The following is an 18,286-nucleotide window of genomic DNA, read 5'->3' on the forward strand; positions in this document are numbered from 1 at the left end:
TTTTCAATATTTGCGTAGGTATACCTACTTCTACTCTTTAGGGGCACCGTTGTCAGTTGTTTGGTACCTACCTAAGGACACAAGAGTAGGTGGATTCGATACATCGATGTTTTTAAACTTCGATATATCGAGTATCCGATGTATCGATGTTTTCAAAACATCGATGTCGATGTCCCAACCCTAGTCGAGGGTCGGGACAGGAAAAGGAACAAGATCGGTAGGGCCCCTCTCTCAAGCGTGAAGGGACCTGAAATAGGTACCCCCATAGAATAGTGCTCCACTGTAAACTCGTGCCTGATCCTGCGTCTCTACATGATGTTTTTTTACCGCTACTATTCGGGGGTGTGTTGAAAGTCACCAAACTAATATACCTATCTACATAAAAACTGTAAATATGTATAAATAGGTACATAGGAACCTGCCACGGGTTAAAGCCCGTTCCCACTTGCCGTTCGGGAAAAAATCGTGTAGGTAGGTACTTAACATTGTATACGCACTATGCAGTGGGTAGTTCTACCTACTCACAACTGTACATTGGGTGTGGGTACCTACTTTTCAATATTTGCGTAGGTATACCTACTTCTACTCTTTAGGGGCACCGTTGTCAGTTGTTTGGTACCTACCTAAGGACACAAGAGTAGGTGGATTATGTGTAGGGACTTTTTGGATATGTGTAAGGACTTTTTGAGTAGGTATCTATCTTGTTGCTACCTACTTGTACTAATTCCTAATCACAACTTGAGGAAATGAGTACCTGGTAGGTTCGTAATAAATTTTGCGTAGGTATCGTAGGATAGGTACTCACCTCCCGCCTCGTTGACCTTGGGGTCAGTTGCAAGTAACTGGTCCCTGTTTTATTTGGTTTAAGACAATAAAAAATTTATTGATAGGTACCTAGGTACCAAGGCCGTATTTAGGGGGGGGGGGGCAAGGAGGCCCGCCCCCTCGAGGTTCATTTTTCTCCTTTACTGTAGGCCAGACACCCAAAATTTGGGGCATCCAAATTACTGAAAACAGGTACATCACTGTTTCGACTCTCGCCCCTTATTTTCGATGGAAGAAGTTTTTCGATTCCTATCACTCTAATTATTTCGGTAAATCTTACCGATCAAAACATCATACACCAGGCCCCATTATGAGTGGGAGTGAAAATCATGTCCCTTACAGGCATGAAAATTCCCTCACAACTTTGTCTCCCTCTGCTCTTTTTTCCCTTTGTCTGTTTTTAGGTAACCCCCCTCCCCCCCTGACCTTCACCCTTTATCTATCTCTTCCCTCGTCTTTTTTAGGTCTCTCTCCTTTCTCTTTCTCCCTCTATCTTTTTCCTTTCTTTTCCTCTTTTTACCCTCTGTTTGTCTCCTCTCTCGTCTTTTTTTGTCCCTCCTGTCCTCCTTCTCTTGCTCTTTTTTCTCTGTGTCTCCTTCTCTCTCCTTACACTCTTCTCCTTTGATCTTTGATCATTTTTTTATACCCTCTGTAGGGTGCCTTTCTTCTTATACGTTCTTCATCTCTCTCTGTCTCTCCCTCCTTTTTTTTTTCATTTTCTTCCTCTCCCTCCCTATTTCTCTCTCCTTCTCTGTATAGGTATTCGAGGAGAGAACAGGCGGTGTTTAGAAAGGGAGAAATACATGAGAGAGGGAGAGAGATAGGGGAGGGAGGGTGGGAGAGAGAGGGCGGGATGGTAGAAAGAGAGAAATACCTGAGTGAGAGAAAGAGAGAGAGAAGGATGGGGGAGAGAGAATTCTAATGGAAAAGTTTCGTCAAAAAAGGAAATCTAATTGCGTGATTGATAATTTTATCTACATAGAATAATAATGGTGTTTTCACTTTTCACCGAAATTTTTCACAATAAAATTGCTTCTAACACAATTTTTTAGATAGGTAGGTAGATAGGTTTTTTTTTTTTCAAAAAAAAATTTTTTTTTAAAAAAAAAAAAAAAAAAAAAAAAAAAACATTTTTTATGTGTTGGTCGCGGTGAAACTTTGCCATTAAATTTGAAATATTTTGACTTGGTGGGGCGGAGTGCTACCCGCGCTTGGTTTAATGCATTTATTTTCTACAAGTGAATGAGTTTTTTTTATGATTTTCATTTTGCCCTTTAAATTTTGCCTGTGATACCTGGGTACGTAGGTAGGTATGTACTATGAAATAAATTTATTATTGATAGAAATCTATCTACCTACCTACATAAAACATAGTAAACCTCTAAGGCCGCCACTCACCATCAGGTAGACCTGACTGCTACACGTGATCAAGTCCGCCTGTTAGGTCTATCTGATAGTGAGTGGCTGGCCTAATAGCAAATGAGGGTAGGTGTAGCGTTCCTTTCACCCGTGTGGAACTGCCTTGAAAACATCTCTCTTGTTTGATCCAAGGTTGGTTTCGCTAGTCCCCAATGCAATTTTTGGGTCTCCTGTAGTCATGTGAAAGGTGTAAATTTATGGCTGAGAAATAGATAGATCCAAGCCTAATCAAAGCAAAAACTCGATTTTCATTTTGCGAGCTAAAAAATAAAACCAAAATGTAACTCCTTATTACTCGAAATCAGGGTTAGATGGGATTGTTTCTTTAGCCTTTCCTAAGTAGGTATGTATTTACATTATGTAATGTGTTAAATAAATATTTCCAAGATTTATTGACTTCCCCTCTTCTTGAAAACAATAGTTTATCGCAATTTATGATAGGAATATTTCGAGACAGCCAGCCTAATGCATTTTACATAGAGAGAAAAAAAGGCCGACAGACTGCTTTTTAGGGGGGAAAATCTGTCTAAAAATAAAATAATAAGTATAAAAGTTGGCAAAAATATTTTTTTGCTATTTTTTTCTATCTTTCTTGTATAAATACATATTTTTTTCCAGTTGTCTATCTATACTAACTCTGCAGTATGACAATATGGACCATCTATAAACAATTTAAATTGGCAAACCCCCAAACGCTTTTGCCGTCATTTTTTCCCTCCCATCACTTTTTCTGTAAGTTTTTTTTTCCAATACGAGTGTTTCATTCCCCGCCCCCCGTCCCAGCAGTGATACAGCTGGTGTTTCAGACTGTTTCCTTTCGCCGATTATACCTTCCCTTAGCATGCCAGTTGCCAGTACCATAGAACCAATAGTATACCAGTTCGTATACATAGTAAGCAATAGACAATTTTCTCATTAACACTTAAGCCAGCCACTTACCATGAGGTAGACCTGACAGGTACACCTGACCAGGCCCGCCTGTCAGGTCTCCCTCAGTTTGTGTGCTCATTAGGTATCAGGTAGGCCTGACCAGGTGTCCCTGTAAGGTCTACCTGAAAGTGATTGGCGGGCCTAAGCGATCCTGGTTGGCGCTGTGGTCCCAAATGGCATATTATGGTAATGGGCTTATTTGAAACCATTTCAGCATAAGTAGGTAAGTTAATTTTTGCAGCATTTTGAGTATGTGCTTTTAGAAATCGGATTGAATGCCATATTATTACTTTGTTCACAATCAAAACTTTTAACTGTGAACGTTAAAACCATCAAGTTCTTTCTGTGGCCATTCCGAAGCATAAGTAGGTAAGTTAATTTTTGCAGCATTTTGAGTATGTGCTTTTAGAAATCGGATTGAATGCCATATCATCACTTTGTTCACAATTAAAACTTTTAACTGTGAACGTTAAAACCACCAAGTTCTTTCTGTGGCCACTCCGAGCATAAGTAGGTAAGTTAATTTTTGCAGCATTTTGAGTATGTGCTTTTAGAAATCGGATTGAATGCCATATCATCACTTTGTTCACAGTTAAAACTTTTAACTGTGAACGTTAAAACCATCAAGTTCTTTCTCTGACCATTGCGGAAAAAGTGGAAAGCTCATTTCAGGCATTAATGGGCTAATTTTATTTTTCAGATGGGCGATATAGGAAACACATTACTTCCCATTTTGGTGCCTACTGCTGGTCAACACAAGAGAAGAATTCCTTTCAAACACATTAATATTTTGCAGCATTTTTTTCCACTGCAAATTTTCTCTTCATATATGTACCTACATAGGTAAGGGGCTAATTTTATTTTTCAGATGGGCGATATAAGAAACACATTACTTCCCATTTTGGTGCCTACTGCTGGTCAACACAAGAGAAGAATCCTTTTGAAACATTAATATTTTGCAGCATGGGCTAATTTTATTTTTCAGATGGGCGATATAAGAAACACATTACTTCCCATTTTGGTGCCTACTGCTGGTCAACACAAGAGAAGAATTCCTCTCAAACGCATTAATATTTTGCAGCATTTTTTCCACTGCAAATTTTCTCTTCATATATGTACCTACATAGGTAAGTACTTATTTATTTCTCCATACCTCTTTTTCTCCACTATCTATAACGAAAGATCGGCCTTATCTAAGTTTTTCTATGGCAACTTTCTGTTGGGGAAAGAAAATATATTAGTGTTGTTTAAAGTTTAACTTGTTCCCTTTATTAGATTTTTTCTCCTCCCTAAGTATCACATGTTGTGTGAACACTTCCTCTCTATGCATTGGGGAGCTTTGTGGAGGAAAACTCTTCTGGGAATATCACTTGACTTCCTCTATTGAGTTGATTGAAGTGAGGATGAATTATCAAGAGGGGCCGCATAGTTACAGTGAAAGCTCTACCATTATACCAGTACCTATCAATCAAGGCCTGTTGTAATCTTTAACTCCTAAAATAAATAAACAAGGCCTTTTTTAGACCTTTTTAGGACAAAGCATATTTCGAGGCTCATTCAAGCAGGATAAACAAGGATTATTTCAATTCTTTTTCTACCGAGGTGATTCAAGTTTATTAGCCTGAATGCCTGATGAAAGTTGGCTTCAATCGGAATCTTCGGATAAAGTTGATATGCTGGATAAGAAAATTTAGGACAATCAGATTTTAGCTAAATTTCCTCAAGGACCTAGTGGTTAGCACGGGGGTTTTTGAATCTGGAGGTCGGAGGTTCGCGTCCACGTCAGGTCATAAAATTTAGCGTCGTGCATTAAAGCGGGAAAGGACATTTGTGACAAGCATTTATGCCTGACATAATTAAAATTCCTTTGGGATGAGCTATTTATTTTGATCATTTCTCTTTCGTCTAAATCTCTCCTCCTCCTCCTCCTCCTCCTCTTCCTCCTCCTCCTCCCTATTTCTGTCTTATTTTCATCAACCGCAAGCAATTATATGAGAAATGTCTACTGTCTACGCCATCCCCCCCACTATCTTACTATCGTTTGAAGGGAAAGATTGATGGAAAAAGAGCTCCTGGTAGAAGAAGAATTTCCTGGCTTTCGGATAGCAACAGATGAAGTTATATTAATACTCCTGGGTTTATATTAATTTGAATAGGTTGAAGGCTTTTATGTACAGGAAAGAGGAATAGGGAGCCAACCAACAGCTTCGTTCAAAATTGTGTGCTTGTGTTAGAGCAACTTTTTCTCAGGCTCCACTGCTGAGTGTAAAATACTCCCATAAATATCTTAATAGCAAGGAGGTACCTAATTTCTTTTCAAATAGTTTCAGAAGTTTCTTTAATTTCCCCCTCGCATTAATTTATTGCGGCCTCTTCTTTTTCAATAAAAATTTTACCGAGGCCTTTTTTTTCCGCTGCCTTGTTGTCGAGAATGTGTAGAATGCCAATGCATCTATTTCTTATTGACTTGAACGAACAATAATTGAGCGAGTCAAGTGAGTTTTGTGTTTTAACGCGACAATTTTTCCTTTGATTAGTCTGTTTCATCGTAACTCTTGAACGATTTATAAACAACTTAGACGACTCTCCCTCCCCTTCTCCTCTTTCCTTCCTTTACCCCTTTCTCGCTCTTTCCCTCCCCTCCCCCCTCCCCCCCTCTCTCTCTTTCTCTCTAGAGTTCTAGAGCCACTAGTCAAACGACTTTTACCACTCTCTTCCTGTCCCCCTCCTTTCCCCTTTCCCGCTCTCTTCTTTCCCCTTTCTCCTCTCTTTATCTCTCTCCCTTTCCCACTTTCTCTCTCTCCCTCTTCTTCCCTTCTCTCTCTCCCACTTTCTCCTTCTCTCTCTCCCTCCCCTTTCCCTCTCCTTCCCTTTTCTCTCTCTCTCTCTCGTCTTACCTGTGCTGTTGTTGGAACTTCCACAGTCGGGTGTAGACGTCGAATGTTCGGGAAAAGTACGACTCCCTCTCTCTCTCTCTCTCTCTCCTTCTCCCCCTTTATCTAGTGCAGTCGGAAAAAATCTGAAAATATTAAATTGTAATTTTCAACTATGAAAAATAGATTTTCCTATTTGCCTCGTATCAGGCTAATCCCGAGAATACTGGGACACGATAACTCATTTGAAAGTCTAATCAGAGCAGAGGGTCCCAGGTTCGAATTCCACCTATTGACCGAATGGTAATCGGGTCGAAAATTGAACTGTTGTACAAGGATTGTCTGCCAGTCTTGCTAGCTTGGGAGGTAGCTGGCCTGCCTTGTAAACGCTATTAGATCGTGAGTTTGAAACTTTATCCTTAACCGATAAGGTTCGCTCTCGGAACGGCTGGCTTTCTTCTATCCTGTCCTCCTTCCCTCTTCGATTTGGGGACGATAACACCCCCGTTGTTAACTCCATTACTTAAGCCTCTTTTAAAAATATGCTTCGAACTGAGGAGCAGTTCTTTCCCCCTCATTGAAACACTCATCTTTAACAAAAACTAACCAAATCTTAAATTCTTTGTGTTAAAGCAGATTTCTCAACTCACAATCACAGCATTACTAAGGGCCTCCTTTGCAATCAATTTCCGTATTTTAATCATCGTTGTACACTGGTAATGCCGCCACTGGTTACTATTCGATTAAAGTAGCTACTGAGCTACTCAATTTTCCTTCGACAATTCAGTGCCGAAAAAACTTTGACTCTGTCGGGGATCGAACCATTGACTTCCGGCGCGCAAGCACTAATAATTGTAAATTGTAAATAAATGTTGATTTTATTGTGATTTATTTTCTCCTCAGGTGTTTCCCAGTAACGAGGAAAATCTACGCAAGCACTTCGAGAAGGTCCACTTCGATTTGGAGTTTGACGAGGCGCACTTTTACGACGTTGTGCTCAAGTGTGTGTACAGGTGTGAGTTTTGCGATTCTTGCTTCAACGTCCCGCATGAGTTGAATCGTCACCGCTTCGCCAATCATCCGGAACCGGACTCCCCAACTGCGTTTTCTTGTATGGTAGGACCCTGTTGTTTTTTTTTTTTTTTTTTTTTTTTTTTTTTTTTTTTTTTTTTTTATCTCACATAAATATATTTTCTCTCTCTTTCTCTCTCTCTCTCTCTCTCTCTCTCTCTCTCTCTCTCTCTCTCTCTCTCTCTCTTTCTCTCTCTCTCTCTCTCTGTCTCTCTCTTGCTCTCTCTCTCTTGAAAAATCGGAAAAAAATCCTCACATCCGTTCTCAAAATGACTACCTACACTATATCGGCTCTTAAAATTCAAGGCCCTCATTTGTTACAACATCTCTATAGGTATCTACTGTCCTCCTTCTCTCTCTCTCTCTCTCTCTCTCTCTCTCTTTCTTTCTCTCTCTCTCTTTCTCTCTGTCTCTCTCTCTATCTCTCTCGCTCTCTCTCTCTTGAAAAATCGAAAGAAAAAAAAATCCTCACATCCGTTCTCAAAATGACTACCTACACTATATCGGTTCTTAAAATTCAAGGCCCTCATTTGTTACAACATCTCTATAGGTATCTACTTACTAACATACTAACCTACCTGCTGTGAGCATTTTCTTTTTATAGCTCTTGTTTGAAGGCATGTATTATCCATATGTAATAGATTCTACATATAATATTGTTTGCCATTAGGTGGCAATAAAACACATACCTTACATCGGTAATGTTATATCTCCCTTGTATACAGGGTGTGCTATATTACCGCCCATCAGTACATTCTATAAGGAGTTATTTCTACAGGGTCGTCAAACCTCTATCAAACAAGTGGATGTCACATATTTTGTGATGAGCTGATTAAATAGATCTGAAAATATGTCACATCCACTAATTCACTAGTTTTTGTAACGTATTTTGTGAATTCAAGAGATTTGCAAATATGTCACATCCACTAATTCACTAGTTTTGTAACGTATTTTGTGATATCGCAAGATTTGTAAATATGTCACATCCACCAATTCACTAGTTTTTGTAACGTATTTTGTGAAGTCGCGAGATCTGCAAATATGTCACATCCACTAATGCACTAGTTTTTGTAACGTATTTTGTGATATCGCAAGATTTGTAAATATGTCGAACATTATCCCATCAGGATAAAATCCGCCCCGGGCGGAAATCGAACCCGCGGCCTAGCGCTTACAAGGCAGACGCACTACCAACCATAGGCGGTTCTTGCCTAAATTTTTGGGGGGGCTTGATTTTGAAGGTACCTTCAAAATTTTGATTTAGCTTTATATAAAAAATCTGGTGTGAACATCACACGACTTTCCTTATCCTATTGAATGATGCTTATTTGAGTATTATTTTATCCTAACTTTTACCATATCTCTAACCGTCGAAAAAAACGGTCGAAATCCGTCCAAAAGTGGTCAAAATACCGCCAAGCGCAGCACCTATCTTAACTAAACGCTCTCTCTCTCTCTCTCTCTCTCTCTCTCTCTCTCTCTCTCTCTCTCTCTCTCTCTCTCTCTCTCTCTCCTTCTCCCCCTTTATCTAGTGCAGTCGGAAAAAATCTGAAAATATTAAATTGTAATTTTCAACTATGGAAAATAGATTTTCCTATTTGCCTCGTATCAGGCTAATCCGGAGAATACTGGGACACGATAATTCATTTGAAAGTCTAATCAGACCAGAGGGTCCCAGGCTCGAATTCCACCTATTGACCGAATGGTAATCGGGTCGAAAATTGAACTGTTGTATAAGGATTGTCTGCCAGCCTTGCTAGCTTGGGAGGTAGCTGACCTGCCTTGTAAGCGCTAGATCGTGGGTTCGAAACTTTATCCTTAACCGATAAGGCTCGGAACGGCTGGCTTTTTTCTATCCTGTCGTTCTCAAAATGACTACCTACACTATATCGGTTCTTAAAATTCAAGGCCCTCATTTGTTACAACATCTCTATAGGTATCTACTTACTAACCTACCTGCTGTGAGCATTTTCTTTTTATAGCTCTTGTTTGAAGGCATGTATTATCCATATGTAATAGATTCTACATATAATATTGTTTGCCATTAGGTGGCAATAAAACACATACCTTACATCGGTAATGTTATATCTCCCTTGTATACAGGGTGTGCTATAATACTGCCCATCAGTACATTCTGTAAGCAGTTATTTCTACAGGGTCGTCCAACCTCTATCAAACAAGTGGATGCCACATATTTTGTGATGAGCTGATTAAATAAATCTGAAAATATGTCACATCCACTAAGTCAATAGTTTAACCTTCACGGGAGTGCAAGCAATAAGTTGACAAAGTTTTATAGCAATCGGATGAGCGGTTTGGCCAAGCATGAAGTTCGAACAAACACACACACACACACACACAAACGCACAAATTCAAATATTCATTTTTATATATTAGATTGGTGGATGTGACATTATTTCAAGAGATCCTAGTGTTATCTTCTCCCTAGTTTATTATACTCGTACTACAGGGGGTTCCACTAGTTCTGAAACATTTGGAATCCTTGCTCAGCAAAAACTTGTTTGAACCAATACCAATAACTCCCACTGAGTAATTTTTCTCACAAAGTTAACTGTTTCACCCTGTAGGTACAATATTTGTATTCTAAATCTAAATGGTAGGTAGCTACTAGCTACATACTTTGATAATAAATGCAATTCTCTCCATATTTTGATGTTACGTCCTACACCTCTTGTACGAGCCGTTTACAATATTTTTCTATACCTACATCCTGAAACTCTGATATAAGATTAGGTAAGCAGTATGTACATTGTACATGCACTTTGATCATCATGTTCAACTAGGGGTAATTATGAACAGGAACTTAGCTTGGAACAGCTGATCTGAGAGAAAACCTTATTTCAGTGTATTGGTTCAACGTACGTAATCTTTAAATTGGAAAGCCTTAAATGAACACATTGAAAAGCTCTTGGTTCTAACATATGCCGTGGATTTGAAAAGTCTTACCTCAAAACATTGAAAAGCTGTTTGAAAATGTTTTAGCACGTTTAAATTGGAAAAGTCTTACCTCAACGCATTGAAAAGCTCTTTGTCCACCTGTGGTCCTGTGTTCTTTTCACAGGGGCTCTGGAAAATGGTTGATTTCTCACCCTACCGATCGTTTGGGCTTCAAATCGTTTCACAGTGTGTGTTCCCAAAGACCTGGTTATGAAACGCTTGAGATGACTCAAATGTTGCCGTCTACAGTAATAAAAAAATTAACCATAAATTGAAAAGATAGTAGTAAATAGGTTCACACCATTAATTTATTTCTGTGACAAAGAATACCTTTTCATACTGATGGATAACTAGATAATTAATATTATATTATTTATTATCTCTAAATTGAGGAAATAGTATAATCAGATACAATTTGATTTACACATTGCTCAATACTCGAGTATAGCTATATCTTTATAATCTTATTCTTGCTATTCATTATCGTCAAGTGTAATTATGAAAAATGAACCTAGGTTTGGGGTCAGGAAAGAGGTGGGGAAAGAAGACAGAGAAAATTTTTTTAAAGGAAGACAGTATAGGATGGAAAGGAGGAAGAAGTGGAAGTGGAGGAGAAGAAGGAGGAGGGGAAAAAGAAGGAGGAGAAGGAAGCTCTTTGAAAATGTTTCAGCATGTTTAAATTTGAAAAGTCTTACCTCAACGCATTGAAAAGCTGTTTGGATTTCTCGAGCAGCTTACAGAATTCGATGACAATTGCTCTCTCATGATCATCCATGCCCATGCCTGCACTGTGATCCTATCAGCACCATTCTCTTTGGACGAACAAACATCTCACATTGCCTCCTCCATTTTATGACGCGATTGGCCACGCGACGCCAAAGACATACTGATGGATAACTAGATAATTAATATTATATTATTTATTATCTCTAAATTGAGGAAATAGTATAATCAGATACAATTTGATTTATACATTGCTCAATACTCGAGTATAGCTATATCTTTATAATCTTCAGGAAAATCTATTTTTAAACTTGCCTTTCTTCACTCTGCTATTACTCTATGGAAAAATAGGTTCATTGATAAAGATTTTTAACACTAAAAAACTGTATAAGTAGTATTGGAAAAATACAATACTAATGCTAATACTTATTCATGAACACGATTTTTAAATAAAAATTGATAACGAAATACTATTGGAAAAATACTATTATAATGGGTTTATCACAAAGTAGCTTTTATTATTAGAGAAATAAAAAGAGAACTTGATTTATTTAAAAAAGAAAAGTGTTTTATTTTTTATGTTTCGAGTACGATAAAGTTTATCTCGCCGTCATTTCGAAATGCACAAGGCACAAGTTTTTTACTTTTTATTGATTAATATTATGAAGGTTTTCTTTGGTTAGAAAAAACCCCTACGTTTTGTCCTTTTTTTCCAGTTGTTCCTTCGTAATGTTCTACTCACTACCGCTTTTCCCTCTCTGAAATAATGAGAAATCTGAAGCCGCCTGCCGCGTTTAGTTTCGCCCTCTGCTGTTAGGACAATTTTAGTAGGGCACATTTTCCGCCAGAGGGCTGCACTCGTTTGATGGCGTAGAATTTTCTCATTTTCTTTTCACCTTGTGAGTTTTACTCAAGAGATCGCCTCACTCGATTGTACTGCAATGTACAAAACTTTTTCAATTATATCGAGTTGTATACCGTATAGGTTTAAACAGTATAAGTATAGGTAGGTTTGCAATTGTTCAATATCTTATATTATAAAAACAAGATCCATTCACAGTTCACAGTTCATAGTTCCACACTGATCGCTCTATCTCGAGAACCACAACACCTAGAAAGCTGAAATTTGGTAGGAATATTCCTTTTATGGTCTAGGTGTGCAATTATTGTATAAAATACTATGTAAAAATACCTTTTCCATCATTGTACTGCAGCGAAACTTGACCCTTTGATGGTCTAGACCAGGGATCGTGTGAGGGAGGATTCATTAACCCTTTAATAACTATGGTAGAAAATATGTCACTCGTTTTGCAGGGAAAACAATAGGAAATAATAAAAGAACAAAAGAAACTTTATTGATAGGTAGCAAAAAATTTCGTCAACTACTTTAAGTCAAGTTCTTTGTTGTCAAGTTCTTTTTTTAGTCTTGATTTGTCTTCGTGCAAACAATAACTTGCTTCAGAAAGAGTCAGGTCCGTTATAACTTGCTTCAGAAAGAGAATTTCAAGATTTTCAGGATATTCAGCATTGAGGTCCGTTATACTAGTTCTGAAACATTTGGAATCCTTGCTCAGCAAAAACTTGTTTGAACCAATACCAATAACTCCCACTGAGTAATTTTTCTCACAAATTTAACTGTTTCACCCTGTAGGTACAATATTTGTATTCTAAATCTAAATGGTAGGTAGCTACATACTTTGATAATAAATACAATTCTCTCCATATTTTGATGTTACGTCCTACACCTCTTGTACGAATTACAATGACCAAGGTCCTAGGTTGAATAAGTCACATACCTACAAGGCTTTCCGGGGACATCCTTCATCGGGAAAGCATGTTTTTTTTCCAATATCCAATAGATTTAGATTTAGATTTAATATGGTACATTTATTTTAACAAAAATTAAAATTTACAATAAAGCATCTCCTAAGCTAAGCCCTAACTTTTTTGGTCTTCGTCCAAACAATAACTTGCTTCAGAAAGAGAATTGAGATTTTTTGTCAGTGGTTCAGTGTGGTGCTTGGAAAATACAGCATTCTGTAAGGTTTGGTTTTTCCCATGGAGGTATAAAGAGGTTTCCAAGCGGGTTGTATGTTGATGTCGGGTGGTTTGCTCGTAGATGGCTGGGAAGGATTCCCGAAAATAATTTTTCGTACAAAACGATTCATAGTTATTTCGAATAGGTGAATGAATTTGAAATTTCCAGTGAATTTGTTTGTGGAAGGTTAAAAATCAGAGTAGGAATATTGACTTTTTTGTGCAGAAGATTTACCTATATGGCCAAAAATAGCTATTTTATTGTGAGGTACCTATGTATTTACAAAATTTATTTGGCTATTTATTCAAGCCAGTTTTCCATAGCATCACTAATGTTACACTTGTTATGTGTACATATATAGTACTCCATAGATATAGGCATTTTATACATTTTATAGATATAGACTTTACGTGATTCCCAGCAACGTAAGTTTAGACCCAGGTACTAGAACATCACAACTCTTGCTCGATTTATACCCGGACAATTTCTCACCCAACACCATCAAAGGAACTTTGCACTTCGCAAAAATGACAAGTCCTAGTTTTAGTTCAAACATTTTTCAATTGTTTATTTATTTTTTTTTTATTATTATTATTTTTTTGTGTATGTTTGGTCTTAATTCATAAATTGTCTAGAGAAAAAGAAACAATCCAGAGTCTATTTCTACTGTACTAACCTTTCATTCCAATCTCTAGAAATCTTCGCTCAAACAACACTGCATTTCGATCCACGAACAGTCCAAGTATAAATGTCTGATTTGCCTGAAAGAATTCAACCGAATTTCCTCACTCAACACTCACAAGAGTATTCATGATGTAGAAAAGAAGTTCAAGTGTGGCCACTGTGGAAAGGCATTCCACCAGAAAGGTAGGTACCGTGGAAGAAGTTCGTTTTTCAAGATTGAGGTAAATAGAAAAATGGCATCTCCTCTAATTTAATTCAAATTATAACCGATCTACTAATGTACGAGTCGGTTTGAATATCTTGTTTAGCCTGCCAGAATAAGACTGATGAGTCTCTTTACTTCCACAGTCTAATGAGAAATGTAGGTTTTGTCCACTATTTTTATTGATAGTTGACAGTAAGTATACATAAATAGTGAAACAAAAAACAGCTTTAAGACCGGTTTTAGCGTTACCTATGTTAAGCTACGCCGAGCAAGGCCAATAAATGGATGGGTGACTTGAACATTAAATGAGAAGTAGTTTACAAGGGACAAGATGAATATTCTGGATAATATGTACCTATAGAGGAGTATTTTAAGTTATATTTTTGGGATTTAATTTGCCTACTTTCCTACTAATCGTGTCCTTCATGATACCCTCTTTAAACTATTCTTGTACTTAGACTACATCGTCCAAGTCGACAGTATAAATAAGATATCCAATTATTTCTAGGTTTAATCTTTTAATTCAATTTAGAGATTTCCTCACACATTACTTCTCCATGGAAATTCTCACACTATACACGTCTGATGACTCTCATATCAGCAGATACCTAATTATGATAACATAGGCTACAAATGTGTCACTCAGCGAAAATCATGATATGTACAAAAACAGATCAAGAGAAGAAAGTTCGAATGTTCAACTGTCAGAAGTGTACAAAGAGTTTTCGTCATGTAAGTTATTGACAACCTTTGTTTATTCTCTGACAGCTCATGAATGTCATGATTTAGAGCTTTGTAGATATGTTGTGTTTGTGTACCAGTGTTGTTCTGGGAGGGAAAGGATTGAGGGAGACTGAGGAGAAGGAGGAGGAGAGATGCGAATGCCTGATTGAGAATGGGTGGTGGGGGTTGGTATTCTGTGTGTTGTTTATGATTGTTAATCTGGTCTCCTCTCCCCTCTACCGTCTATATTAGAGAGGAAGGTGATAAGTGTCTGTTTCTATAACTATAACTTGGTTTGCTCTCGCATTTTTTACTGAGCGGAGTGCTTGCTTTCTGCGTCCGTGAGATAGGCATTAGTTACTTAGCGGAGTGAAGCTTTACTGGTATGCTTCATAAGTACCCACAGATGAATCATGGTCGTATGCCCAACACGCTTATCCGACTGCACAGAAAGAAACTCACTCCATTGTATGTATCATTTTCATTATTAACTACTTTTCATTGACTCCGAATGAATGACATAGGTATTCATCATTAACTCCTCCGTTAACATTTGGCGAGCGAAGATTTTCCTCAATTGATTTTTCCAGATACTCCAGAGGCACTTGAGTGAAAAGCCCATTAACTATGACTTTGTCCTAATGAAGAGTGAAGTATTTTGTTAATTTTGACGTCAAAGCGGTGTGTCAAAAATATAACGTGATCAATAACATTTAACGAATCACCTATAAGTACATATTATACTTGGGATATATTCCGCTGAAACTTGAGGGTTTGACATGGTAGGCATCACAAAAGGTGTACTTGAACTTGTCAAAGTCAGGCCATTGAGTGTCTATTAAATGTTTGCTGTTTACAAACAATATGTATCCACATAATCAAAGTACGAGATACAAATGACGATGACGTGAAGCTCGGCATTTCGGCTTTATAGGTTCTAAGGTTTTCAATAGTTTTGTTCCCCCAAAGTGGCTTTTAAAAAAGCTCACTATGTACCTAGGTATAACGAGACATGACATTCTGGGCTCAATCTTTTGGAAAGTCAGTTGAAAAAAAAAATATAATTGTTTCGTGAGGAAATCTCAGGCAAATAAATACAGTTACAGGTATCATAATAGAGCTACTAGTACCTATTTAAAAAGAAAAAAAAAAAATGCTCTAATAAATTAAATTACGTATATTATCCTGTCGGGTATACTAACCAATTATTTTCCATCTAAAAATAATGGTCTAATAGAGCGAATTGATAAAGATGTCCAGAAAGCATTTGACATGTTGACAAAAGAAAACTGAGGAGAGAAGAGAGAATGAAAATTCATGAAGCAAAGAACAAAATAGGTATTGAATCATGGCAACATTATTTTCTTACATTGTCAGTATGTAACAATTGAATGTGATTTATACAGGGTGGCCCACAGTTGGCACATTGAACTAATATAAGTGGGGACACCAGGGTTGAGATTGTGGACCTCGAACCAATCATAGCGGTGGACATTGTTCGGTTTGAAATCCTTTTCTGGTTTTCTCCAAAGATTTTTGCCAAACTGTTTTTCTAAGAGAAGAAATCGGACTTGAACTACCAACGACCACTTTTGGCTTCTCCGCTTTTTGGTCAAAGTGTTTTCACAAGACTGTAATGCATGTCACTAAAGGTAGGAACACAATAGTGAAACAAAAAACAGCTTGGTTTGAGACTTTTGAGAGTAAAAACATTTGATATTCTAATAATTGAATAACTATGTTCTCATTGCAGGTAATCTCAAGCATCACATATTCACCCATGTTAGTATTCGTCCATATGAGTGCAAGCGTTGCCACAAGTCCTTCCATCAACCATCTAACTTAAGAACACATTTGGTGAGTACATCAAATTTGTATAGTTAGTCGTACAAAAAGAGAAGGACTAGTAAAATGGAGTGATTTTCTTAGAGGCTTGATAGAGGGAACTGTAACACCGGAGACTGGAGGTCCCAAAATCGAAGAAAGAAGGAGGACAGGATAGGAGAAAGCCAGCCATTTCTAGAATAAACCTCATCTGATTAGTTCACCCGGGGCGGAAATCCGCAAATGAGTGCTTACAAGGCTGGCTTCCAAGCTAACTAGGCTGTCTTAGGTGGCAATTACGAAATAACTTCTTGCAAATTTTGACCCGATAGGCTTGAAAAACATCGAGGATAACCTGTTTGGTGTCATCTGGCAACCCAAACTTCGGGTGGCTCATCAATAAATTGTTATTGATTGTTTCTCTCTTCACGATTCTTCCCAGTGTATCTACGAAGTGATGGATCCATTGCCCCTGACGGTCATTTTGCATGAAGGTGAAGGCCTGGTCGATGTCAACTTGCAACTGGATCTCAACTTTCCTGAAAGACCATTTAACTATCTGTCCAATTGGCCGGGTCCTGCTTATGAAGGAAATGTGACTTCAAATGTACCAGCAAATAAGGTATGGCTTTGTAAGTAGCAATAGTAAGTATATACTTATATTATTGTTATATGCTTTTATGTCTGTTTTAAATTGAAACCTCCAAGTTAAGCCTGCCCTGAAAATCTGGGGGTTGTTTTTCTGGTATGACGAAAACGTCATACCGTATGACATTTTCTTTCTGTTAATCCTCTGACTTGAAATGTTTCAATTGGCCGGGTCCTGCTTATGAAGGAAATGTGACTTCAAATGTACCAGCAAATAAGGTATGGCTTTGTAAGTAGCAATAGTAAGTATGTTAATCCTCTGACTTGAAATGTTTTCATTGTTTATTGAGGTTGCGGGAGTAGAGGGACTTTACAGTATCATTTTCGCTGCCTAAATAACATGTATTGTATTTTATTCTACAGGAGTACGAGTCTTTGCTGTCTAACAAGACCGCATCTACTGGCATCACATCCTTCCCCCCAACTGCACCTGTTGAGTACGATGCAATCTCCTATTGCTTCAACTGCAACTTGGGCTTCACTCATAAGCTGGATGCCAGTCATTTGGAATATGACAGGAAAGGTCAATGCCCCATGTGTGGTCAGACTTTGCATAGACGAGGTAAGTAAGAGAATTTGCTATGAGACACCAGAGGCCAATTTGTGAAAGATATGGTGTAGTTCTGTAGTTGCAAATTAGAAGTGAATGTATGGGGAAGATATAGGGAAAAAATACCTACCGCTAACGATTGTAATGTTAATCATCCCTTTCAAAAGTTGGCTACTAACTGGGTCAGTTTCAAAGGTGGTTAGTACGTTCGGTAATATGTACCATTGTACCACTTATGAGGAAAATTTACTACTCTGTGAAATTGTGATTTTCACCCGAATTTCAGGTCACTTGATCTTGGTAGGTACTAGATAATGTTCACTTTGCGATTTTATGAATATTTTTACATCTTCCAGTGATTCCCAAATTTGACGGGGTTTCCTTTCCGGTGAGAACATTTCTGGATGAGAAATATCCCAAATTGCACACGTTTGGCAATTTTTGCAAAGAGAATGGGCACTGAAATTTGAAAGTTCGTAGGACAAGGTCCAAAGCTTCGAGGACTTGTTTGACAAATGATAACAATTTCGGTTTTGTCTATCGGCGATTGTTCGAGTGTAGAATTTTCTGAAACAATAAAGCCTTTTTTCCATTGTTCTTTGTTAAATTCTGTTTGTAATTTTTGCTTTTCTTTTGACTGTGCTTGCAGTGGTCTTGCGCATATTTCTCCAAATTTCAACACCATCTTTCAAAGAGAGGAAGCCAGAGAGGGGTTAAGAAACCGTAAGTTATTTTTGTTGTTTATTTTCTATGTATTTTGACAATTTTTGAGTTTTGACTGTTAATACCTACGTCATCTATTCGTGGAAATTCCA

At 37.8% G+C, this 18,286-nt stretch overlaps 2 protein-coding genes across 5 annotated transcripts in view; one reads left to right on the plus strand and one right to left on the minus strand.

The window, feature by feature from the left end:
• LOC103520712 (protein SCAI) overlaps positions 1-10,921 on the minus strand; it is a 30,600-nt gene extending 19,679 nt beyond the window's left edge. Inside the window, exons 1-2 of the mRNA XM_026831732.1 lie at positions 10,772-10,921; positions 6,072-6,167 (exon numbers count right to left, since the gene is read on the minus strand). Coding sequence (XP_026687533.1) covers positions 6,072-6,167; positions 10,772-10,857 — 182 coding nt within the window. The 5' untranslated portion in view covers positions 10,858-10,921. The remainder of the gene's footprint in view (positions 1-6,071; positions 6,168-10,771) is intronic.
• On the plus strand, positions 4,171-18,285 carry LOC103520721. 4 transcript variants are annotated; one of them, XM_026831828.1, is made up of 6 exons: positions 4,171-4,301; positions 13,533-13,704; positions 16,203-16,306; positions 16,716-16,895; positions 17,285-17,483; positions 17,828-18,090. In XM_026831828.1, exons 4-6 carry the CDS (start codon positions 16,731-16,733, stop codon positions 17,932-17,934), a joined length of 471 nt encoding a protein of 156 aa, XP_026687629.1. In that variant the 5' UTR covers positions 4,171-4,301; positions 13,533-13,704; positions 16,203-16,306; positions 16,716-16,730; the 3' UTR covers positions 17,935-18,090. The 4 variants fall into 4 exon arrangements, with proteins under 4 accessions (XP_026687629.1, XP_026687634.1, XP_026687632.1 ...); XM_026831833.1 differs by lacking the exons at positions 4,171-4,301; positions 17,828-18,090 and adding an exon at positions 18,121-18,285 and having other exon boundaries at positions 13,488-13,704; XM_026831831.1 differs by lacking the exon at positions 4,171-4,301 and having other exon boundaries at positions 13,490-13,704; positions 17,288-17,483.
• The last annotated feature ends 1 nt before the right edge of the window (position 18,286 follows it).

This window comes from Diaphorina citri, unplaced genomic scaffold, assembly GCF_000475195.1.
Source record: "Diaphorina citri unplaced genomic scaffold, Diaci psyllid genome assembly version 1.1 scaffold71, whole genome shotgun sequence".
NCBI lineage: Eukaryota > Metazoa > Arthropoda > Insecta > Hemiptera > Psyllidae > Diaphorina > Diaphorina citri.

Excerpts from the sequence above, each read along its gene's own strand:
- LOC103520721 (XM_026831828.1), top strand. The coding sequence starts at position 16,731 with ATGGATCCATTGCCCCTGACGGTCATTTTGCATGAAGGTGAAGGCCTG. Across the intron at positions 16,896-17,284 it reads CAAATGTACCAGCAAATAAG|GAGTACGAGTCTTTGCTGTC; the intron begins GTATGGCTTTGT and ends TTTATTCTACAG. Across the intron at positions 17,484-17,827 it reads TCAGACTTTGCATAGACGAG|TGATTCCCAAATTTGACGGG; the intron begins GTAAGTAAGAGA and ends TACATCTTCCAG.